Raw genomic sequence first — 26,781 nt, 5'->3', positions numbered from 1 at the left:
TTTACATTATAAAATGGAGAAAAGCAGGTGTGATCAACTTTTAAAATGGTGTTAAACGCATTCAATATTTAAATAATTGTAAATGTATTTTTAATTAATAGTGCTATTTATAATTAGGTAAATATCCTAAAAGTGATATTTTAATATAATTTCAGAAGTCACAAAGTAAATCTGTAAGATTTACACGATTTAATTCAAACCAAAAAAATCATGTTAATTGGAACCAATTTAATTTGTTGCTATATCGTTAGCCCTTGTTTGGAAAGTCTAATTTTGATAATTCCGTTAACTTACACATTTAATATTGAAACTACTTTTTTAGGCAAGCCAATTATACTTCTTAGGGTGCAAAATTCTTGAAATCTGTGTTTTATTAAAAAGTAAAATTGTGTTTAACTGATACAGTCTTTATCTCACGCCCCACCATCACTTTTTAGATCATTGTAATGGCCTGCCGAGAATTTGAGATGGGAAGGGTATGTATAATCTATTCCTCTTACTATTTCATCTTTAGGGATAAATATTCTTGGTCTTTTATTATTATAGTCTGAACATAAGCAGTTAATGTAGATACTTCTTTTATTTTGGGGTTCTGCTCTTGCTTTTATTTCATAGAAGGGACAAAATAATCTCTCAAGCATGTTGTTTTCTTTTATATTTTGTAAGTATGTTTTATCACACACAGGCATACCTCAGAGATATTATAGGTTCAGTTCCAGACCACCACAATAAAGCAATTCAAACAAATTTTTTGTTTTCTTAGTGCATATAAAAGTCATATTTATACCGTATTATAGTCTGTTAAATGTTCAGTAGCATTATAAATATAAAACACATCATGCCTTATTTTATTTTTTTATTTTTTCTAGACAAGAGTCTCACTCTGTTGCCCAGGCTGCAGTGCAGTGGTACAATCTTGGCTCACTGCAACCTCTGCCTCCCAGGTTGAAGCGATTCTCCTGCCTCAGCCTCCTGAGTAGCTGGGATTATAGGCATGTGCCACCACACCCGGCTAACTTTTGTAGTTTTAGTAAAGATGGGGTTTCACCATGTTGGCCAGGCTGGTTTCGAACTCCTGACCTCAGGTGTTCTGCCCACCTCGGCCTCCCAAAGCGCTAGGATTATAGGCGTGAGCCACCGCTCCCGGCCTTCCATGCCTTAATTTAAAAATAATTTATTGCTAAAAAATGTTAATGATCATCTGAGCCTTCAGCTAGTTGTAATCTTTATGCTGGTAAAGGGTTTTGTTGATGTTGATGGCTGCTGACTGATCAAGGTGGTATTTGCTAAAGGTTGGGGTAGCTGTGGCAATTTTTGATAAAATATAAGACAGGACCAGGAGCAGTAGTTCACATTTGAATCCCAGCACTTTGGGAGGCGGAGGTGGGAGGATCACTTGAGCCCAGAAGGTTGAGGCTGCAGTGAGCTTTGATTATGCCACTGTACTCCAGCCTGGGCAGAGGGAGACTCCACCTCTAAAAGCGTAAAATAAGAAAACAGTGAAGTTTGCCACATTGATTGTCTCTTCCTTTCATGAAAGATTACTCTGTAGCATGCCATGCTGTTTGATAGCAACAGCAGTTGCTGTTCTACCCACAGTAGAACTACTTTGCAAATTGGAGTCAGTCCTTTCAAACCCTTCCACTGCTTTATTAACTAAGTTGATTTAATGTCCTAAATCCTTTGTTGTCATTTCAAGTGTTCACAGCATCTTCACCAAAAGTATATTCCATCTCAAGAAAGTAGATTCCATCTCAAGAAACCACTTTCTTTTCTCATCCCTAAGAAGCAACTCCTCATCCATTCCAGGTTTTATCATGAGATTGTGGCAATTCATTTCCATCTTCAGGCTCCACTTCTAATTCTCTTGTTGTTTCCACCACATTTGCAGTTACTTCCTCTACTGAAGTCTTTAACCTCTCAAAGTTATCACGAGGGTTGGAATTAACTTTTTCCAAACTCGTGTTAATCTTGATATTTCGACCTCCTCCCACGAATCATGAATGTAATTAATAGCATCTAGAATGCTGAATCCTTTCCAGAAGGTTTTCAGTTCACTTTCCCTAGACTCATCAGAGTAATCATTATTTATGGCAGCTTTAGCTTTACAAAATATGTTTCTTAAATAATAAGACTTGAAACTCGAAATTACTCCTTGACCCATGGGCTGCAGAATGGATGTTGTATTAGCAGGCATGAAAACATATTAATCTCCTTGTACGTGTCCATCAGAGCTTTTGGGTGACCAGGTGCATTGTAAACGGAAATATTTTGAAAGGAATTTTTTTTTCCAACCGGTAGTCCCCAGTAGTGAGCTTAAAATATTCATTAAACCATGCAATAGGGATGGGCTGGGGGTGGGGTTGAAAAAACAAAAACATGCTGTAAACAGATGTGCTGACATCCAGGCCTTATTCCATTTATAGAGCACAGACAGAGTACATTTGGCATGATTTTTAGAGCCCTTAGGATTTTCAGAATGGTAAATGAGCATTGGCTTCAACTTAATGTCACCAGCTGCATTAACCCCTAACAAGAGAGTCAGCATGTCCTTTGAAGCTTTGAAGCTAGACGTTGACTTCTTTTCTCTAGCTCTGAAAGTCCTAGATAGCATCTTCTTCCAATATAAGGATGTTTCATCCATACTGAAAATATGTCATTTAGTATAGCTTGTTTCATCAGTGCTCTTAGCTTAGATCTTTGGATAACTTGCTGCAGCTTCTACATCAGAATTTGGTGCTTCATCTCGCACTTTTATGTTATGGGGATAGCTTCTTTCCTTAAACTTCGTGAACCAGCCTTTGCTAGTTTCTAACTTTCCTTCTGCAGCTTCCTCACACTTTATAGAAATGAAGGGAGTTAGTGCCTTGCTCTGAATTAGGCTTTGGCTTGTAGAAATGTTATAGCTGGTTTGATCTTCTATCTAGACCACTTTCTCCATGTAAGCAATAAGGCTGTTTGACCTACTTAATTTTTGTGTGTTTCCTGGAGTAGCTCTTTTAATGTCCTCCAAAAGCTTTTCCTTTTTGTTCTAAACTTGGCTGTTTAGTACAAGAGGCCTACCTTTCTGCCTATCTCAGTTTTCAACATGCCTTCTTTACTAAGCTTAATCATTTTTAGCTTTTTTATTTAAAGCGAAAAATTTGTGACCCTTTTCACTTGAACACTTTGAGGCCATTGTAGGGTTATTAGTTAGTCTAATTTCAATATTGTGTCTCAGGAAATAGGAAAGCCCAAGGAGAGGAAGAGAGACTGTACAAAAAACTTGTCAATGGAACAGTGAGAACGCTCACAACATCTGTTGATTAAGTTTGCCATTTTATATGGGAGCAGTTTGTAGCACCCGAAAACAGAGTAGTAACTTCAAACATCACTGATCAGATTACAATAACAGATATCATCATAATGAAAAAGTTTGGAATACTGCAAGAGTTTCCAAAATGTGACACAGACCTGAAGTGAGCATATGCTGTTGAAAAAATGATACCGATATACTTGCTTGGTGCAGGGTTGCCACAAAACTTCAATTTGTAAAATATGCAGTGTCTGAGAAACACAGTAAAATGAGGTATGCCTGTACTTAACAATAATTAATTAGGTATTGTTACTTAGTAATCTTCAAATATTCAGTGGTGTTGTAACTAGAATGCCATCTATGGACTGAAATAGAGAGGTATTTTTAAATAGGAATAAAATTGAACAAGTGGAAATACATTTTTAAAATCTGGTTATTAATATATGGTTTGAGTTTTTGTTTGTTTGTTTGTTTGTTTTGAGACTGTGAGACAGAATCCTGCTCTGTCAGTCAGGCTGCAGTGGCGCGATCTCGGCTGACTGCAACCTCCATCTCCCGGGTTCAGGCGTATTTCCTGCCTCAGCCTCCTGAGTAGCTGGGACTACAGGTGCCTACCACCATGGCTCAGCTTATTTTTTTGTATTTTTAGTAGAGATGGGGTTTCACTGTGTTGGCCAGGCTGGTCTCAAACTCCTGACCTCAGGTGATCCGACCACCTCTGTCTCCCAAAGTGCTGGGATTACAAGCATATAATCCCATGTAATCCACCACACCAGGCCTGAATGTTTTGATTAGTCTGTTTGTTAATACCACGGTATGTTTTGTTTGTTTCCTATCTTCAAAACTGAGAGAAGATAATTTCTTGCCCTGATTTTCTAACATTGGTATTTTTATGCTATGTCGAAGTAAAATTTATTTCAAAGCTATTTTGGTGTCCTACAGCATCATATTCTGTCCTCACTGTAGGAAGTAATGATATATTTACAGATAATTCGTATTTAAATAAAACTTATAAAGTGTGGTCTTCTATAAATATGACATACAAATTAAACTTACAAATTACGTAGTGATTTTATTTGAAGTTTTTTTATACTAATGTAGTTAATATATTTAAAATTATCTTTAATTTGTAAATATGTTAATTTTTTTCAGTAAGCAATATATTGCAAAAGATACATCTTTCAGTTATATTACATAAATAATTGGGAAGCCTTAATTTATTCCATTACTCCCAACTATTTCCTATATCAGTTTTAAGTAATGTTGGACAGAAAGTGAATAAAATGAGAAAATATAAAAACTGAGAAATTATTAAGTAATCAAGTTATCTATTTAAGGGTTGTCAGTATATACATTAATATTATTAATCAATTGTCTTAGATAATTTAAATGTCATTCTCGTAATGTTTTAAGTTACTGTTAAGGTTTAGGATGTATTTCTCTTTTCATTATATTAGTAAGCTCATAGTATGTATCAAGTTATTGATGAAAAATCAAGTAGTATTGAGTACATAATTTTTTTGAAGCTAAAGGTTTTTGTGATTCACTGTGTCTTATTAGTAATAGATTATGAGTGAGTTAGGATCTATGAAATTATCTGATAACCTTGACTTTGATCTTGACTTTGAATGTGACCTGGTGGAAAAAGCGTAGATAATTAAATCAGACGAACCTACCTTTTACAAGCATTTTGACCATGGTGCAGTACAGTTCACTCTGAGCTTCAGTTTCCTCACATTTGAAAGGAAATAATACCCACCTTGCAGTGTTAGAGATTATGTGTATATGATATTTAACACATAGTTTTTGATATCATTATTAGTTTTTTTTGTTTTTTTTTGTTTGTTTGTTTGTTTGTTTTGTTTTGTTTTGTTTTTTTTTTTTGAGATGGAGTCTCGCTCTGTCGCCCAGGCTGGAGTGCAGTGGCGCAATCTCGGCTCACTGCAAGCTCCGTCTCCCGGGTTCCCGCCATTCTCCTGCCTCAGCCTCTCCGAGTAGCTGGGACTACAGGCTCCCGCCACCACGCCCGGCTAATTTTTTGTGTTTTTAGTAGAGACGGGGTTTCACCGTGGTCTCGATCTCCTGACCTCGTGATCCGCCCGCCTCGGCCTCCCAAAGTGCTGGGATTACAAGCGTGAGCCACCGCGCCCAGCCCATTATTAGTTTTATACCAGGAATATAAGTACCAATATAATCTTATTACTGCTCATCTGAATGAGAGGCATTGTTAGTCACACTCCCTTCTATTCTTAACTAAATTAATCTCTTACAACTTGTTTTCTATCTGTTTCAAGGTATTAAAGTTTTGTCAGGTAAAAGATTTAAAAAAAATTTTTTTTAACTCTCAAAAGTTATTTAAGGTCCAAGTGTAGTGGCTCACACCTGTAATCCCAGCTGCTTGGGAGGCTAGGGTGGGAGAATTGCTTGAGCCCAGGAGTTTGAGACCAGCTTTGGCAACATGGCAAGATCCCATCTCTATTTTTTTAAATCTTTTTTTTTTTTTTTTTTTTTTTTTTTTTTGGTGGGGAGAGACAGTCTCGCTCTGTCGCCCAGGCCTGAGTGCAGTGGCACAATCTCAGCTCTTTGCAACCTGCATCTCCCAGGTTCAAACGATTCTCATGTCTCAGCCTCCTGAGTAGCTGGGATTAAAGGCATGTGCCACCATGCCTGGCTAATTTTTTTGTATTTTTGAGTAGAGACAAGGTTTTGCCATGTTGGCCAGTCTGGTCTTGAACTCCTTGCCTTTAGTGATCCACCCACATTGGCCTTCCAAAGTGCTGGGATTGTAGGCATGAGCCACCATGCCCGACCTCCATCTATTTAAAAAAAAAAAAATTAGCCGGTTGTGGTGGCACACGCCTGTGGTCCCAGCTACTCAGGAGGCCGAGGCGGGAAGATCACTTGAGCCTAGAAGGTAGAGGCTGCAGTGAGCCATGATTGCACCACTGCACACTCCAGCCTGGGTGACAAAGTGAGACCCTATCTAAAAAAAGAGAGAATTTAATTTTATCATTTTCTGTAAACATCTCTTGGAAAATGAGATTTGGAAGTTACCTGTGTTTTTAAGCCTCTAAAATATTAGCTAACCCAACATACCAGACAGTTCTACTTTGTTTCTTTGTGAGCATTACTGTCAACTTATAGTTCATTCAGCCTGTAGGTAATAACTCCATTTACTGTATTTGGAACTGTGAGGATTTAATTAGGAATTCATTAATCAGTGCATTTCCCACTGCTGAAAAGATTTATTTAAGCTAGATGGTCACTTAGAGACTTTGATTTTATTGGGCCTTGATACAAATTGCATCATTTCTTAATATCTGAATCATTCTATTTTCCATAAAGTTAGGCTTTTCATTCACTTACCTGATTTTCTAAAATGATGAGGTGCTTGATATTAGAAACTGATGAAAAGTTATTCTTTTTCTATACCTGTTTAAAATAGGAAGGTAAGAGGAGAAATCGTTTGACTACACTTTCTGTAATCTCTAATAAAATTGGATAGTTAAAATAATACATCATGTTTGTGTAGGGGTTTTACCATCTATGGTACATTTGAAATACACTCTTATTTAACAAACATGCAACAAGTCTGTAAGATAAGGATTATTATTCCTATCTTTACAGATAAACTAAAGGTCAATAAAGGAGTAGAATTAGTACTTGCAAAATTCTTCTGATTCCAAGTAGAATACTCTTTCCACTTCATCACATATTTTACATTTAATGAGAATTCAGCCAGATATTTGTAGAGATTGTCATGTTACAAGCAATACAACTTGCCTAGCAACCTTTATACCAAATGGACCTCCTTGTACCAGACACTTTTTTAAAATTAGTTTTTCTTGTCTAGAGGAGGATCTTTGGTCTACTCTGTAGACCTGGCAGATGGCAATGAACAGTTATACACTTAAGTCAGTAAGGTTCTTATGACTATTCTTGGAGAAGACACAGTAGCCTATTTTTTAAAACAATTGGGTAAATCTAAGCTCTCTCAGCTCCATGCCTGCTAATGTGGGTTTTTCTGTTTTGGGGAAGTAGAAGTAAGCAGTACCCCAGGGCACAAAATATTTATAACAATTTAAGAAAAACTTACATGAATTACTTACTAATTTTTTTTTGGATGACAGAAAAAATGTGAGCGCTATTGGCCTCTGTATGGAGAAGACCCCATAACGTTTGCACCATTTAAAATTTCTTGTGTAAGTATCCGTTTTTATAAACACTTTTTTCAGAAAGTTGGCATGCTAAACTGATGAATAATTAAATTATAATGTGGTATGAACCCAGGTTTATAGACGCCAAAGACTCACAAACCTATGCTTACATTTTAAAAAATTATTTGTTTATATACTGCTTTTAAATTTGGAAGCTTTTGGGATGACTTCATAAATGTATATTTTCCTTGTATCTTACTATATTAATTTTGTGTTAGCCTTTGTGTATCAATTGATAGTAGGTGTTTACATGTAAATGAAGTAACTGTGCTTTTAATATTTGGAAATAGTATATTCATTTCAAATTGATAAAATGGGAAAGACTTGGTAACTGGAGTATAGTGTATCATATTAGCCCTTCATATCTAATTGTGCTCTCAAAAATTGTTATAATTATGTATAAAGATAAGTTTAAGACCTACCATACTGGGAGTAAAGATTGGTCCTGTCTGGCAGATTATTTGATATGAAACTTAAAATATTTTCTTAACATGTAATGACCTCTGGAAATAAATTCAAGCTCAAAAGCTAACAGCAAAAATCTGAGAAGATGAATAAAAAAACGAAAACAGTGAAGGAAATAAGAGGAGTATGAAAAAGAAAGGCATGGACAAAAAGAAGGAAAATATAAGTGAATTTTAAAATAGAACCAACAGTTTTCTTTAGGTGCCATAAAAAGACTGTAATTGAACATAACCTAAACATCAATTAATTTAGGCCAGGGACGGTGGCTCGTGCCTGTATCCTACCACTTTTTGAGAGGCCAAGGCAAGTGGATCACTTGAGGTCAGGAGTTAGAGACCAGCCTGGCCAACATGGAAAAACCCCTTTTCTACTAAAAATACAAAAATTAGCTGGGTGTGGTGGTGGGCGCCTGTAATCCCAGCTACTTGGGAGGCTGAAGCATGAGAATTGCTTGAATCGGGGAGGTGGAGGTTGCAGTGAGCTGAAATTGCACCACTGCACTCCAGTCTGGGTGACAAGGGTGAAACTCCATCTCAAAAAAAAAAAAAAATTTAATGAATTTGCTTATATTAGGGTTCTCCAGAGAAGCAGAACCAATAGAATAACAGTGTGTGTGCATGCGTCTGTGTGCATGTGTATACATTTAAGGAGATTTATTATGAGGAATTGGCTCAGGCAGTTATGGAGGCTGGCCAGTCCAAAATCTGCAGGGTAGGCTGGAGATCCTGGAGAGCCAATGCTGCAGTTTCAGTCTGAATGCTAATAAGCTGGAGACCCAGGAGAGCTGATGTTCAGTTCTAGTTGGGAAAGTCTTGTAGAATCAGAATGAGCCAATGTTGCAGATGAAGGCAGCCTGCTGGAGAATTCTGTCTTGTTTCAGGAGGCTGGTTCTTTTGTTGCATTTAGGCCTTCAACAGATTGGATGAGGCCCAATAACATTATGGAGGACAGTTTGCTTTACTCGGAGACTACCAATTTAAATGTTAATCTCCTCCAAAAACAGTCTCACAGAAATAACTAGAATAATGTTTGACCAAATATTCTGGGCACACTGTGGCCCAGCCAAGTTGACAGATAAAATTAAATATCACATTCCCTATTCAGAGTTTCTTGTTTTTGACTTTGTTTTCCGTGATTAAACGAAATATAATTTCTGTGGTTTTACTTATCATTGCTGAGTTCATGAACTCCATAATTTTATGACTTAGTTACACTTATGACTTCTGAATTCCTCTCATACATACCCAAAGTTTAGTGCTTTCTAGGTTGACATAAAAAAGGACAGGACTGAATCTGTATTTTGCTACTTTATAAATCAATGTTGTTTTGATAATATTAACTATAACTCACCATTGAACTTTTTGGATGTAGTATTTAGTCAGTATTCTTAAGGTGCGGATTAGAATTAACTATTTGTGGGGTAAATGTAAAAATTTTAGGCCCGGTGCAGTGGCTCACACCTGTCATCCCAGCACTTTGGGAGGCTGAGGTGGGGAGGATTGCTTGAGCCCAGGAGTTTGAGACAAGCCTGGGCAAAACAGTGAGACATTATTAACATTTTAAAAAATGTTAAAAATCCCACTGCATTTCATTTTATTTGGCTTGAATAATACCCAATACACACCACACTGTCTACTTCAGTGAGGAAACACCAACCCTCCTTCACCAATCCAGAAAGAAATCTGTAATATTAGATTCCTCGGCAGTGCAGAAACCTAGTTCTGTGTAGTATGGTTGTTTTGGACATTTGCAAGTTTATTTTTAAAGTTTTATTTATTTGTATACATCTTTTTGAGACAGGATTTTGCCCTGTCACCCAGGTTGGAGTGCAGTGGTCTTATCATGGCCCACTGCAGCCTCAATCCCCCAGGCTCAAGTGATTCTCTCACCTCAGCTTCCCGAGTAGCTGGGGCTGCTGGCATGGGCCACTACTAATTTTTGTCTTTTTGTAGAGACGAGGTCTCCCTGTGTTGCCCAGGCTGATCTTAAACTTCTGAGCTCAAGCAGTTTGCCCGCTTTGGCCTCCCAAAGTACTAGGACTACAGACCACCACACCCGGCCAAACATTTGTAAATTTAGATGTAATAAGATAACTATAGTGAATATTACAATTCAAGAGAAAATACAGTGCTTAATATCAACAACAAACCAACTTGAAATTTTTTAACATTTGAGAATCAGGAATAGTGAACAATTTACAATAATGGATATAAGGAAGAATGCAATAGTTTTATAGTGTAGAAAATGAATTGATTCTTGGGGGGTGGTTTTTCAATTAAACTAAAAGATACATCTCTATAAACAGTTCACAAAGAAAAAACAAAACATGGAGAAAGATTTATTAAAAATAAAACAGTAGATAACTTGAAAGGTCTCTAGATAAGTGGTTTGGTTTGATTTGATTAGTAACGACTAGTTTAATTTGTCAGTGTCAGGATTGATCCATGCTGAAGAAATATTTTCTTTGATAATTTAAAAATGGAAGGTAATTGTTTGTCTTGCAATTGGTTCAGACAACTCGGGATTTGTTATCATTGACTTAACTGCAAAGAAAAATCAAATTTATAAATAGCATGTTGGTAAAAATATTCGTAGTAAGTCATTTGACTACTTGGCAGTCAGAGTTTGAGACTGAGAAATGACAGTCTTTTCTAGAGCTCTCTCTCGATGTGGGATGAGGACAAGGGTAAAGTGGTGGTGAAAGGATGAAGACTGGTTAGCAGGAGCTCAATCACATGTTGCCACATGTAACCACTTAGACTGGATGTCAGCACACTACCCATGGCTCAGATCTAGCCCACTGCCTGTTTTGTAAATAAAGTTTTGTTAGAACACATCTATGCACATTAATTTATGAATTTGTCTATCACAATAGCAAAGTTGTGTAGACAAAGACTTTGTGGCCCAGAAAGCCAAAAATATTTACTATCTGGTCCTTTACAGAAATATTTGAAAAAGTTCAAATATTATTTGAAAAGTTCAAAGTAAATTACTATAATTTTAAAAATTAAAGCAGGTATAATAGTATTTTTATTAATAAAACAACATACACTATTGTTCTTCATAATCCTTGTTCTAAACTATCTGTAGTTTTAACCAATAAGGCAAAAAGAATAATTTGCTTAGTGATAGACTGATGTAGATTAATACTTTGGCTAAATCACAGTAAGAGACCTTTAAAGTGGTTATGTTATCAACAACCACAATAATAATAACAATTTGGGGTGTTCTTCTCTCTTCCTTCTTCAGTTGCTATCCAGTTAATTGAAACTTGAGTGTTAGGGAAAATCATGCGTTATGGAAAGGTAAAATGGTTGAAGATAAGATATGGTGGTTGGTACTGAGGAATGACATTCTATTTATATTTACATGATTCTGGGGGTGGTTACTACTTTGCAGATATTTCATTGGGTGATAGATGCTTAAGTAATTCGTTTAGACACTTTTTTTTAAGGTGTAAGTAAAACTTACAAAAGCAAATTGATGTTTTTTCTTTACTGTCTATACAAGTTTTTTTAATGAACCTTTTTTTTTTTTCAAGTTTCTTAGTGTAGTAGGTAACTTGATTCCCAAATTCACTTTTCTTATTTGTACGTATTGTTTGGGTCTATCTGTTAGGAGACTTTATCTGATAGGAGACTTCATTTTAAGGGTTTTTTTTTTTTTTTTTTTTTAGCGTTTTGTTTTTTGTTTTGAAACAGGGTCTCACTGTGTCACCCAGACTGGAATGCAGCGACATGATCGCAGCTCACTATAGCCTTGGCCTCACTGCTGGGCTTAGTGATCCACCTACCTCAGCCTCCCAAGTAGCTGAGACCACAGGCCTACACCTCAATGCCCAGCTAGTTTTTGTATTTTTTTGTAGAGACAGGGTTTTGCCATGTTGTTTAGGCTGGTCTTGAACCCCTAGGCTAAGCGATCCGACCACCTCAGCCTCTCAAACTACTGGCATTACAGGTGTGAGCCACTGCCTAACTTTTTCAAGACTATTTTTTTTAGAGCAGTTTTAGGTTCGCAGCAAAATTGAGAGGAAGGTACAGAGATTTCTCATATACACCCTGTCCCCACAAATGTAGCCCTCTCATTATCAACATTCCCTACCAGAGCAGTCTCTTTGTTACAATTCACATACCTACACTGACAAGTCATTATCACCAAGAGTTCACATTTTACATTAGGGTTCATTCTTGGTGCTATACATTCTGTGGGTTTGAAGAAATATATGATGACGTGTATCCACCATTGTAGTATCATGCAGAATAGTGTCATTGCTCTAAAAGTCCTGTGCTCCACCTATTCATTCATTCATCTAACCCCTTCCCAACCCTAGGTAGTCATTATTTTTACTGTCTCCATAGTTTTGCCTTTTCCAGAAGTCATGTAGTTTGTTTTTGTTTGTTTGTTTGTTTGTTTGTTTTGAGACGGAGTCTTGCTCTGTTGCCCAGGCTGGAGTGCAGTGGCACTATCTCAGCTCACTATGACCTCTGCCTCCTGGGTTCAAGCAATTCTCCTGCCTCAGCCTCCTGAGTAGCTGGGATTACAGGTGCATGCCACCATGCACAGCTAAGTTTTGTATTTTCGTAGAGACATGGTAAAAATGTTGGCCAGGCTGGTCTCGAGCTCCTGACCTCAAGTGATCCACCTGCCTCGGCCTCCCGAAGTGCTGAAATTACAGGCATGAGCCACTGCGCCCGGCCCAGAAGTCATATAGTTTGAATCATGTAGTATGTAGCCTTTTCAGATTGGCTTATTTCACTTAGTAATGTGCATTTGGGGTTCATCCATGTCTTTTCATGGCTTACTAGCTCTTTTTTTCCTCTTATTATTTTTAATTGACACATAATATCTATACTTATTAATGGGGTACATGTTGTTTTGGTACATGTATGTATAATTTAAAATGTGGAGTGATTAAATCAGGATAATTAGCATGTCTATCACTTGAAACATTACAAATGTTTGATGACTTTTAGAATTTTTTTGTAATTATCAGGTACATCTGGAACTTTAAAGGTTAATTTTATATTGTGGACTTTGATACAAGTATTTTATTTGTTTTGATGTGTCTTTTTGTTTTAACGTTTTCACTGACTTAGAAATGTTTCTCTTTATTCAGGAGGATGAACAAGCAAGAACAGACTACTTCATTAGGACACTGTTACTTGAATTTCAAAATGTAGGTACTTACCATTTATAGACTGGTCTCTAAGAATAGTTTTCAGGCTGGGTGCAGTGGCTTATGCCTGTAATCCCAACACTTTGGGAGGCTAAAGTGGGAGGGTGACTCGAGTCCAGGGGTTCAAGACTAGCCTGGGCAACACAGTGAGATCTTGTGTCTACAAAAAGAAAAAAGTTAGCCGGGCATGGTGGCATGTGCCCGTAGTCCCACTCACTCAGAAGGCTGAGCCCGGGAGGTTGAGGCTGCAGTGAGCCATGTTTGTGCCACAGCACTCCAGCCTGGGCAACAGAGCGAGACTCTCAAAAATGGTTTTGAGAATAGAGAATAGTTTTCAAAGAGAAGATATAGAGAGGGAGGGGAGCGTGGGCTGAAAAACCACCTATTGGGTAGTATGCCCACTCCTTGGGTAACAGGATCATTTGTATTCCAGACCTCAGCGTTATACAATATACATATGTAACCTGCACGTGTACCCCTTAATCCAAAATAAAAGTTGAGGCCAGGTGTGGTGGCTCACGCCTGTAATCCCCAACACTTTGGGAGGCTGAGGCGGGTGAGTCAGTTGAGGCCAGGAATTCAAGACCAGCCTGGCCAACACGGCGAAGCCCCATCTCTACTAAAAAATGCTAAAATTAGCTGGGCATGGTGGTGCACACCTATAATCCCAGCTACTGAATTGCTTGAGCCTGGGAGACAGAGGTTGCAGTAAGCCGAGATGGCGCCACTGCACTCCAGCCTGGGCGACAGAGCGAGACTCTGTCTCAAAAAATAAAATAAATAATTTTTTTTTTTTTTTTTTTTTGAGACGGAGTCTCGCTCTGTCGCCCAGGCTGGAGTGCAGTGGCGCCATCTCGGCTCACTGCAAGCTCCGCCTCCCGGGTTCACGCCATTCTCCTGCCTCAGCCTCTCCCAGCAGCTGGGACTACAGGCGCCCGCCACCACGCCCGGCTAGTTTTTTGTATTTTTAGTAGAGACGGGGTTTCACCGTGGTCTCGTTCTCCTGACCTCGTGATCCGCCCGCCTCGGCCTCCCAAAGTGCTGGGATTACAAGCGTGAGCCACCGTGCCCAGCCATAAATAAAATTTTTTAAAAATAGAAAATATAATACTACTACCTAAATGTTTTAAAATGGATTTGCTAGAAAATTATTTTGCTTTATATCTGCAAAATACAAATAATATATATAATATATATTATTATTTTGCTTTATATCTGCTTGGTGGTTTTTTGTAAGTAAAAAAAGTATCAGCAATTTTTATTTTTAAAGCATGTGAAGTTAATTTTTGTCTTTGCAAACTAATCAACTTTTAGCTACTAAAAAAATAAAACAAGCTATATAAATAGTATACTATGTTATTTAACATAGTTAATGAAATTTGGTAATTTTTTAGTTATGAAGATGAAAATGAGAGTGTAATATTTAGTATCTTGACATTTATGCTTATCACATTACATAATAAAGTAATATTATAACATACCCTAAATTTATTAAATTTGGAATAGTTATGCCTTCTTTGCAGCAAATATTTTTACTCTATTGCAGTAAGCAGGTTATTGCATTGTTTTTTTTTTGTTTTTTGTTTTTTGTTTTTTGTTTTGAGAAGGAGTCTCGCTCTTTCACCCAGGCTGGAGTGCAGTGGCGCGATCTTGGCTCACTGCAGGCTCCGTCCCCTGGGGTTCACGCCATTCTCCTGCCTCAGCCTCTCCGAGTAGCTGGGACTACAGGCGCCCGCCACCACGCCCGGCTAATTTTTTTTGTATTTTTAGTAGAGATGGGGTTTCACCGTGGTCTCGATCTCCTGACCTCGTGATCCGCCCGCCTCGGCCTCCCACAGTGCTGGGATTACAAGCGTGAGCCACCGCACCCGGCCTGCATTGTTTATATAATTATTACCCTGTTTTACTAGTTTACAATTTGTTAAAGAAAAGTCACTATCAAAGCTAAGTCTTCATTTAGGTATATATTGTTTTTAGTTGAAACCCCCCACAGTGCCCCGACTTTTTTTTTTTTTTTTTTTTTTTGGCAACAGGGTCTCACTATATATTGCCCAGGCTGGACTCAAACTCCTGAGCTCAAGCAGTCCTCCCATCTCCGCCTTCCTAGTATCTGAGACTATAGGCATGAGCCACCAAACCCAGCTAAATTTTTTATAGTTTATAGAGATGGAGTCTTGCAGTGTTGCTCAGGCTGCTGTCAAATTCCTGGCCTCAAGTGATGTTGCCTTTTGCATTGGCCACCCAAAGTGTTGGGATTACAGATGTGAGCCACTGAGTCTGGACTGGTTGCTAATTTTTTAATCTACAGTAATAATAATAAGTACCTTAATGAATTTCTGTAGTAGATGAGGCACCTTAATCCTGCTAACTGCATCATATCCAGATACTGCTATGTCTGTTGCACATAGATGAAGATACATAAGCTTTAAGAAGTTAAATAGCTTACCTGAAGTTATTTAGGAAATGGCAAAAGTAGAATTTGAGTATAGTTTGCTTAGATTCCGAGAATTGCTGTTTCTGTTAAACACCTGCGTTAACCATTCTCAAAACATTTGACATCAGTACACCTTTACATTCTTCAAAGTTATTGAGGATCCCAAAGTTTTTGTTTCTGTGGGTTATATCTTTCAGTATATACTATATTTGAAATTAAAACTGAGAAGTTTTTAAAAAACATGAATACATAGGCATATATTTTATTGGCTGTTAAAGAATAAGGCAAGTAACATTTTAGTATTATTCTGAGAATTATTTAAAGCTCATAGACCCCCTCAAAAGGGTTGAGGGGAGGGGGTACCCAGACCATATATTGAGAACCACTAATCTGTAAGAAGACTAGTGAGTTTGGGATTGGACAAATTCATCTCTCCGTTCTTTTTCAGTTTAATATTCTGTTAGTCTTCTGATTACAATGGATACTACTCTAACCTGGTGTAACATGGTGCTTACGGTATATTGCTCATCCATTTAATACTGTGGATTAGTTAAATAGTATATATAGTGTAATGTTTAAAGTACATGCTCTGGAAGTAGAACTGCCTGGTTTAGAGCCCACACTTGTCACTTCTTAGGAAAGTTTGGGCAAGTTATTTTATCTGTATATCTCAGTTATAAAATGAGGATGGTATTAACAGTACTTTCCTCATGGAAATTAAATTGTTACATGTGAAGCCCTTAGGCATTTGGCATGTGTTAAACAGTCAATAAGTGTCGGCTATTATTTATTTGGGTTTTTTTAAAAGCAGTGCTAAATGCCACACAAATTTCTTAGAAATGGCAGTTTAAATGAGCTGTGCAGCTTTAAACTTTGCAAAGTATTTTCATAATTGTCGACTTTCTGTTTTTCTTGAAGGAATCTCGTAGGCTGTATCAGTTTCATTATGTGAACTGGCCAGACCATGATGTTCCTTCATCATTTGATTCTATTCTGGACATGATAAGCTTAATGAGGAAATATCAAGAACATGAAGATGTTCCTATTTGTATTCATTGCAGGTACAAAAGAATTTCCCAAGTTTGTAAATACATTATTTTTATTTAAGTTTGATGTTACACAAGGTTTTATTTCTGCATTAATATGATAGTAATCTTGAATTTCTCCTAGCCTTGATAATAATGTTTGGACTAGGGCCTTGTAAGTTGATGTGGTCTCATTTGGTTGACAGACCGTTTAGAATATTGTTGCATTAAAACACAGGATCATGTATTTGAAAACAGTATTCACATAGTGGAAAGCTCAGATCCTCATCATACTCTACTTTTTAAAGTCAATATAGTAGTATTTTCTTTTAATCAATTTCCCTGAAACAATGACCAAACAATTTTCATTCCTGATAAACATTGACATGAGATTTTTAAAAACAGGATATCGCTCTGATGCCCAGGCTGGAGTGCAGTGGCACAATTGTAGCTTACTGTAAATTCAAACTCCTGGCCTGAAGTGATCCTTCTGCCTCAACTTCCCAAGTAGCCAGGACTACAGGCATGTGCTACCACACTGAACTAATTTTTTTTTAATTAAAGAAAATTGTTTTTAAGAGACCAGGTCTTGCTCTGTTGCCCAGGCTGATCCGAACTCCTGTCCTCAAGTGATTCTCCCACTTTGCTCTCCCAGAGTCTTGGGGCTTACAGGCATGAGCCACTACGCCTGGCAACATGACTTTCTTTTTTTAATATATGTAAGATGTACATACATAGGTCTTATTGATCTAAGATATCATCAATTCTAAGACACACCATTATTATGTATATTAACAGTAAAAAAATCGCTGCCAATTATAAGGGGAAAATGTCATTTGTAAGAAGCCATTGGTGGTAAGATACATACCAATCTCAGAGCTGTTACATTGAGATTAAAAGTGTGTTTTGATGAAAAACTAAATGCTGTTTTTATTCTTGGGGAACATCAGTTTCCACGTTTGCACCACTGCCTATCATATTATGAAATTTTATAATTTATAGCTACTGAAAAATTTAAAGCAGGAAGCCAGCATTCTTGTAGTAAAGTAATATAAACTATTACTATGTTTTATAGTAGATTACTTCATTATAAGCATTACATAAAATTCAATGATTACTGACCTAGTTAAGCTACCTCTGAATGTGAAAGGACAAGTATAGGTGCACCTACTTTAAATTGCACAATAGAAATCTTTTCATTTGTTCAAATAATACTTGAAGTTCAATTAGGTTTTGCAAAATTACTCGTTTGGATGTGTTAAGAAATCATGTAAACTCTGCCTTTGACTTTGGGGGAATGAACATGAGATTCGTTTATTCTTGGGGGGCAGTTAATTTTGTATTCTAGAAGGGGGGTTAATTGTATAATATATTTTAGCTAAGAGAAATCATTGTAAGATAACCAACTTTTCTTAATCTAACATTTTGGCTTATTTCTGTCATCTGGTCATTCTCATGATACAAATAATACAAAGCTAAATACATAATAAATAGGTAATATATTAATATGTAATACAAAGCTAAATATACGTAATACATATTCACATATATGTATACATTATATGTAATACATAAAACAAAGCTAAATTTGTATTATGGATTTAGGAGTGTAATGGAAAATACCCCTTTAAAATGAAAAGCACAAGACTGAATTAGTCAAGAAAATACTAAATGTTTGCAATAAGTGTCATGGCCGGGTATAGTGGCTCAGTGCTTTGGGAGGCCAAGGCAGGATGATTGCTTGAGCCCAGAACTTTGAGGCTGCAGTAAGCAACGATTACACTACTGCACTCCAGCCTGGGTGACATAGTAGACCCTATCTTTAAAAAAAAAAAAAAAAAAAAAAAAGAATATAGGTATCATTATAATATGGATGATACAGGATATTTTGAAACCTAATTTTTGGAATTTCATTATATAGGTATGGGTTTCTACAGAGTAGAAGCTACTTGAATCCTTAGACAGTTTTTCTACTCTGAATTTTTAGTTTACATTAGATTCTTCTAAAGGCCTTACAGTCATAGTACTTATTTCATAAGACTGCTATCAATTTATTCCTCTAAGGGACTTGTTATCTGCATTCACATTTGTTATAAAAAGTAAATGAGATTTTTCAAACTTAGAGATTTATTTTTTATTATTTACATCGTTAAAATATTTTTTCAGTGGAGTTGAAGCACTGAAGATAGTTTTCTTATTCACTTGGTTTGACCGTAATGCTCATAATTAATGATGTAAAAGGGCTACTTTTATTCATGGGCCAGGAAAGTAACTTGCTGGTGGAGATGTGGGAATCAGTTAACAAGTTCACTAAAACTATTTTTTTCTGTGGTTAATTCAGTGGTTCGTTGACCATTTAATTAAGTAGGATTGACCAGATAAAAATACACAATATGTTTAATTATAGAATTAAAAGATAAAGAAATTGCTTTCACTTTGACTTCTTATAAGTTAGTTAAAATAATTTCCTGTTCAATCATAAATCCATTTGTATAGGAAGGCTTTTCATCAAAAAATAAATTGACCATTAAATATTTTTAGACAATCAAAACAGTACGTTAACTGTAATGACTTAGAAAACACATTCATAAAAGCAAGAAAATTCTTTTGCTTTCCACTAGTTCCACTGGAGATAACCATTGTTAAAACTCGGGAATGTGTCCTTTCAGTGTGTGTATGTGTACATACAGTATTGTTTTGTTTTATTTTGTTTGACGGAGTTTCGCTCTTGCTGCCCAGGCTGGAGTGCAATGGCAATCTCGGCTCACTGTAACCTCTGCTTCAACTATTTTATACAGCAGTTTAAATGCTTAGTGGCCACTCAATTTTTTGTTTTTAATTTACTTTAGTGGCCATCTTATTGTTAAATCTTTGAGCACATCTGCAATTATTAGGACAAATTTATTATTGGATAAATATCCAGAAGTGAGATTTCTTGGTCAAGGACATAAACTTTTAAAGTATTTTAACGAGTATTTTTTAATGTGTTGTCCAGAAAATTGATGCTACTTAATTCTACTGCTGGCAGTATGTGAGAGTACCTATTTCCCTCTACCTTCCCCAATACTGTGTGTTATCTTTTTTTTTTTTTTTTTTTTTTTGGAGACAGAGTCTTGCGCTGTCGCCCGGGCTGGAGTGCAATGGCGCGATTTCAGCTCACTGCAACCTCTGCCTCCTGGTTCATGCGATTCTCCTGCCTCAGCCTCCCAAGTACTGGGATTACAGGCACACACCATCACACCCAGCTAATTTTGGGTATTTTTAGTAGAGACGGGGTTTCACTATGTTGGCCAGACTGGTCTTGAACTCCTGACCTCATGATCTGCCCGCCTCCACCTCCTAAAGTGCTGGGATTACAGGCGTGAGCCACCGTACCCAGCCTTTGTTTGCTTTTTAAATGTTTTTTTCTTCCTTTTTTTTTTGAGACAGAGTCTTGCGCTGTCGCCTGGGGTTGGAGTGCAATCGTGCGATCTTGGCTTACTGCATCCTCCGCCTCCTGGGTTCAAGTGATTCTTCTGCCTCAGCCTCCCGAGTAGCTGGGATTATAGGCATGCACCACCACACCTGGTTAATTTTGTATTTTTAGTAGAGTTGGGGATTCTCCATTGTTGGTCAGGCTGGTCTTGAACTCCCGACCTCAGGTGATCCACCCTCCTTGGCCTCCCAAAGTGCTGGGATTACAGGCGCGAACCACCGCGCCCGGCCTCATCTTTTAATAATTACATAAATTCTTTATATATTGAGGACATTAACTTTTAGTCATGTTGTAAGTACCGTGATTTTTCCCGTCTTCTGCCTGTTTGTGATACATAAGTTTCATTTTGTCATGTCAGATTTTTGAATGGTTTTTGTCCATTGAGATATTTATACATAAAAAGTCTTTCCCTAACACAATAGTGTATATATTTTGCATATATTTTGCGTATATTTTTAGTACTTTCATAGATTTACTTGTTAACATTTATTATTGGATAAATATCCAATATGTTTATATCATATATATATATATATTTTTTATCCACCTGGATTTTTTATGGTTAAGGTGTGTGATCAGAATTTAATTTTTTGCTCTTCATAGATAGCTAACTTTTCCTTTGCTACTTATTGAACGGTCTAATCTCTGGAGAATTCACTGTTATGTAGGAAATGTTACATGTACTCAGATCTGTTCCTGAACTTTCTGTTGTGTTTCATTGATCTGGTTATCTGTATCTTTATATTATACTTTTAACTATCAAATTTTCGATATATATAATTTATCCCAGTAACTCAACTAAAATTCTATAAATGTTTTGATGCACAGAATTCACAAATGTATCAACAACTAAAAATTAATATAATTGATTATGTTTATTATTAAGAGTTTTTAAAAATCTTTCTAGGTTGTTTATAGTGTACTTTTATCAGGAATTTTAGGTTACATGTTTAACAAACTGCTGATAGGTATATCAGCAGTTTCAAAATATGCATTAAAATGCTACACAACTTTGTGGGGGGTTTTGCCAAAGATTATTCTGGTGATGTCAGTAACATCTTATAATTACTCATAGTGATTTTCAATTCTAAGATGCATAAGCCTTTCTCTAGTTGAGAAGCAGTTACTTTAAAATACTTTTGTCATGTGTTTCTTTTTTTTTTTTCTGAGACAGAGTCTCGCTCTGTCGCCCAAGCTGGAGTGCAATGGCGCGATCTCAGCTCACTGCAACCTCCGCCTCCCAGGTTCAAGCGATTCTCCTGCCTCAGCCTCCCAAGTAGCTGGGATTACAGGCGCCCGCCAGCACGCCTGGCTAATTTTTTTTTTTTGTATTTTCAGTAGAGACGGGGTTTCACCACGTTGGCCAGGCGTGTCCCAAACTCCTGACCTCAGGTAATCCGCCCTCCTTGGCCTCCCATTGTGTTGGGATTACAGGCGTGAGCCACTGAGCCCAGCCTGTCATGTTTTAAAATGAAAAAATCTGTGGTATGTTACTCTACATTCCCCAGCTCCCATTAGTTTTTTGGGATACGAGAGCGTATCATTGTCTTGTTCTTTTGATGAAATCACTGCTGTTGCTCAATCCATTTACTAGGGCTTACAGCATTCTTCACCTTTCCTATACCTTCTGTAGATTAAAATGATGTACCATTTCCTCCTGTACTCTAAAACAAGAGCCTTTTTTTTTTTTTTTTTTTTGAGATGGAGTTTTGCTCTTGCCGCCCAGGCTGGAGTGCAATGGCACGATCTTGGGTCACTGCAACCTCCACATCCCCGGTTCAAGTGATTCTCCTGCCTCAGCCTCCTGACTAGCTGGGATTACATGTGTCTGCCACCACACCCAGCTAATTATGTGTTTTTAGTAGAGACAGGGTTTCACCACGTTGGCCAGGGTGGTCTCAAACTCCTGACCTCAAGTGATCCACCGGCCTCAGGCTCCCAAAGTGCTGAGATTACAGGCGTGAGCCCCTGTGCCCAGCCACAAGAGCCATCTTGAACATAGAATAAATATGTCTCTGTAAGATGTTGTTAGCTAGTCATGTTTTCTGATGTAGCATTAGACTTCCAGAGTGACAACTTAGTAGCTATTCTGTGTGTCACTTACTCTTGGAAGTTCCTTAAATTAATTTTTGTTTTTCTTTTTGAGATGAAGTCACACTCTGTTACCCAGGCTGGAGTGCATTGGTGCCATCATGGCTTACTGCAGCCTCAACCTCCCAGGCTCAAGCAGTCCTTCTGCCTTGGCCTCCCAAAGTGCTGGGACAACAGGCATGAGCCACTGCGTCCAACCCCTTGAATGAAATGTTTAAAAGATAGACAATAGGCCCTCCTTATTCAAGACTCCACTGTCCTCAGTTTCAGTTACTCATAGTTCAAAAATATCAAATGGAAAATTTCAGAAGTAAACACTTTGTAAGTTTTAAATGCTGCACCATTCTGAGAAGCATGGGGAAGTATGTCCTGCTTGAGAGATAAATCATCCCATGGTTCAGTGTGTACACACTGTAGACTCTACCAGCCCATTAGTCACATAGTAGATACTGCAGTTATCAGATGGACTGTCATGGTGTCCCAGTGGTTATGTTCACATGACCTTTATTTTACTTATAATGGCCCAAACCTCAACAGTAGTGAGGTAGTGAGTAGTGATAGATTGTTGTAATTGTTCTAATGTATTATTAGTTATTGTTGTTAATCTCTTGTTGTTCCTGATTTATAAATTAAACTTTATCATAAGTATGTACATATAGGAAAAATCATAGTGTATATGTATATGTATTCTATGTAACAGATGTTGCCATGAACACACTGTAAGTTGTGTTTTGTTTACTAAGTAGAATTTTGTCAAACTTCTTAAATGATTTTTTCTTTCTGAATATTAACATGTCTATCCACATTTATTTTATAGTTGTTTTATCACAAAAATCAATTTTTTTTTCAAACTTTATATCCTTAGTGCAGGCTGTGGAAGAACAGGTGCCATTTGTGCCATAGATTATACGTGGAATTTACTAAAAGCTGGGGTAAGAATAATTTTTTGTAGCATTATGTTCAATTGATCTATTATGATTTTCAAACTTAATTATTAATTGCAGTAAATTATAGTGTATATTTTATTATACATGTTATTTTTTCCAAAGTAGTTTCATTAAGTAAGAAATAAAGGTAGTGAAGGCCGGGCACAGTGGCTTACGCCTGTAATCCCAGCACTTTGGGAGGCCAAGGCAGGAGGATCGCTTGAGCCCTGGGGCTCAAGACCAGCCTGGGCAACATAGGGAGACCCCCGTCTCTAAAAATAATTAAAAAATAAAAATGATTAAAAAAAGAAAGAAAAGTGGAGAAAAGGTATAATTGCTGCATATTGCCTTGATAGGATGCATTGGGCAACAATGTGAGAGTGTTCTAGGTGAGTGAATCCTTGCATTAGGATATAAACTGTTAGTGACTTTTCCAATACTGAATTTTCATTGCTTTTATTTATTTATTTATTTATTTATTTTTTTTGAGATAGAGTTTCACTCTTGTTGCCCAGGCTGGAGTGCGATGGTGCAATCTCAGCTCACTGCAACCTCCGCCTCTTGGGTTGAAGCCATTCTCCTGCTTCAGCCTCCTTAGCAGCTGGGATTACAGGTGCCTGCCATCACGCCCAGCTAATGTTTTATATTTTTGGTAGAGACAGGGTTTCACCATGTCGGCCAGGCTGGTCTCAAACTCCTTACCTCAGGTGATCCACTCATCTCGGCCTTCCAAAGTGCCGGGATTATAGGCGTGAGCTACCGTTCCCGTCCCATTGCCTTTTATGTTTATTCTAGGTATAAGTGTATTTCATTCAGCATGTATTTATGCCTGCTGGAGACATTATAGTATTGTAGTCTATGAATGCTGACATGAGCCAAATTGCCCAGATTATAATTCTGGCTTTCTCATTTACTAGCTGTGGGATCTTGGTCAAAATACTAATACCATAGTGCCTCTATTTCTTTATCAGAAAGTAGGGGTCATAGTGGTAGTAATGCATAAGAATTAAATTAACTTTTGTGAAGTTCTTCAGAACTATGTGTGGTAAATTGTAAGTACTCAGTTTATTGTTAGTGTTGATTACTGTTGCTGTTGTGATTGTTGTTCCTACTACTGCTTTTTCCAAGAAATAGTGTTTGATACTGTGGATATACAGAGATAAATAAGATCCAGCCTTCATTATAGATTTGAAAAATAAGTCTCTTCATTATGTATACATTTGATTCTTTTGCTGGTTCCATAATGTGTTCATTTCTAGAGAGGCACCTTTAATCCTTCGTAGCTGTATAGTTTCCATGAATTGTTCATCTTTGTCTTGTACGGAGTAGAATTAATAAAATGTTTCTTTTTTCTTTTTCTTCCTTCTTCCCCTTATTTCTCTTTTTTACCTGCCATCTCTCCATTTTTTATTGTTGCAAGGAAATATTTACATGTTAAACAGTTCCTTAAAAAGCCCTCTGGGGTTAAATATTTTTTTCCTAAAAAACTATAATCATCTAATTCTCAAATGAAAATGCTTAAGTGAACAAAATTTAACTGGAATTCTATCGCATTTTAACATAAAAGTCAAAGATTAAAATTGGAATGAGAAGGGACATGTAAATGAATGCTAGCAAACAAAACAAACATCTGGTCATTTTAAAAGTTGTGTATTTTGGCTAGGTGCCATGGCTTATGCCATAATTCCAGCACTTTCGAAGGCTGAGGTGGGCGGATCACCGGAGGTCAGGAGTTTGAGACCAACCTGGCCAACATGGTGAAACCCCATTTCTACTAAAGATACAAAAATTAGCCAGGCGTGGTGGCCTGCGCCTGTAATCCCATTTACTTGGCAGGCTGAGGCAGGAGAATTGCTTGAACCTGGGAGGCAGAGGTTGCAGTGAGCCGAGATTGTGCCACTGCACTGCAACCTGGGTGACAGAGCAAGACTCCGTCTCAAAAAATAAAATAAAATAAAAGTTGTGTATTTTGAACATAGTTCTCTCTCTCTTTTTTTTTGAGATGGAGTCTCACTCTGTCGTCCAGGCTGGAGGGCAGTGGCGTGATCTCGGCTCACTGCAACCTCTGACTCTCAGGTTCAAGTGATTCTCCTGCCTTAGTCTCCCGAGTAGCCCGGATTACATGCACGTGGCACCATGCCTGGCTAATTTTTGTATTTTTAGTAGAGGTGGGGTTTCACTGTGTTTCAGGCTGGTCTCAAACTCCTGACCTCAGGTGATCCGCTTGCTTTGGCCTCTCAAAGTGCTGTGATTACAGGCATGAGCCACCACACCCTGCCTAGGTTAAGTCTTCATGTAAAAATCTTGGCCGGGCGCGGTGGCTCACGCCTGTAATCCCAGCACTTCGGGAAGCCGAGGCAGGCGGATCACGAGGTCAAGAGATCGAGACGACCCTGGCTAACATGGTGAAACCCCGTCTCTACTAAAAATACAAAAAAAATTAGCCAGACATAGTGGCAGGCGCCTGTAGTCCCAGCCACTTGGGAGGCTGAGGCAGGAGAATGGTGTGAACCGTGGAGGTGGAGCTTGCAGTGAGCGGAGATCACACCACTGCACTCCAGCCTGGGTGAGAGAGCTAGACTCCATCTCAAAAAAAAAACAAAAAACATAAAAACAAAACAAAAATCTTATATATAAGGACTTCCAAGCAGCAAACCTGGAAATCATGTTTGACCCTTCCATCTTAATCACTCCAAAATATTCTTGTTGATAACAGTTACGATATTTCTGCTTCTGTAAACCTCTACCAGTTTCTCACTCTTTCAGACTGTCCTCTTCCCGCTTCTGTAAACCTCTACCAGTTTCTCACTCTTTCAGACTGTCCTCTTCCCTGATACAAAAATTGTATGAATATCAGATCTTCTCATGTCAACATTGCCTATTGCATAGTCCCAATTCCATATACACAAAAAAATTGTCTAGGTCGTTTCATAATTTGTTCCCCAAGATAGAGCCAAAGGATCTATATTTTTACCTAGGTCTTTTAGCTGGTCCTTATATAGCCAATCCAGGAGATACTGGCCTATAGAATAAATTCAATCTCTTTATTATGTTCACAGTCTGATCCCAAATATCCTTGTCTTCTCTCCTCCTTTGTGTACCTTCTTCTTCTTTTAGTCTTAAGCTTTATTTACATCAAACTTCTCAACTCCCCACATAGATTATACATTCAATCTGCTGTGCTTATGTATATTTCCTTCACTTTTTATGGGATAACCTTCTTTTGGTATCCAACTATGTTGTAACTCCACACACTCAACAGTTAGCCACAGCCTCTTTATTCCCTGTATACTGCAGTCATACTTTGGCTGGACATAACTGTCTCCCCAGCTTGAATGCTGAGGGTCAAGAACAGTTTTGTTTCCACAGTGCCAAGCACTGTGTCTGAGATACATTAAGTAGTGTTCAATAAATGTTTGCAGTAAACCAGCAGGTATTTAAGTTTTATGTGAAAAGCTGAAGAATATTTTACTATTTTCTGAATAGATACACAAAGTTTATGTATTAAATTTTCTGTTTTAGAAAATACCAGAGGAATTTAATGTATTTAATTTAATACAAGAAATGAGAACACAAAGGCATTCTGCAGTACAAACAAAGGTATAGTTGTTTGTTTCCCTTTATAAACTGCTATTTTATAAATGCTTTCTTCTTTTTTAAAATGTTTTTTTCTTTTT

The 26,781-nt window shown here is 37.4% G+C and overlaps 1 protein-coding gene across 2 annotated transcripts in view; it reads left to right on the top strand.

Moving 5' to 3' along the window:
- The window catches only part of PTPN12 (protein tyrosine phosphatase non-receptor type 12), a 103,906-nt gene that overhangs the window by 47,797 nt on the left and 29,328 nt on the right, over window positions 1–26,781 (top strand). For both annotated transcript variants that reach the window (XM_012512322.2, XM_030825698.1), the window contains exons 5-10: window positions 438–476; window positions 7,426–7,497; window positions 13,094–13,153; window positions 16,506–16,648; window positions 23,044–23,110; window positions 26,627–26,704. In XM_012512322.2, the coding sequence (XP_012367776.2) occupies window positions 438–476; window positions 7,426–7,497; window positions 13,094–13,153; window positions 16,506–16,648; window positions 23,044–23,110; window positions 26,627–26,704 (459 nt within the window). The remainder of the gene's footprint in view (window positions 1–437; window positions 477–7,425; window positions 7,498–13,093; window positions 13,154–16,505; window positions 16,649–23,043; window positions 23,111–26,626; window positions 26,705–26,781) is intronic.

The sequence above is a fragment of the Nomascus leucogenys genome, chromosome 13 (assembly GCF_006542625.1).
Source record: "Nomascus leucogenys isolate Asia chromosome 13, Asia_NLE_v1, whole genome shotgun sequence".
Classification (NCBI taxonomy): domain Eukaryota; kingdom Metazoa; phylum Chordata; class Mammalia; order Primates; family Hylobatidae; genus Nomascus; species Nomascus leucogenys.
Note: the sequence above shows the minus strand (reverse complement) of the source record. Positions and strands in the feature narration are given on the sequence as shown.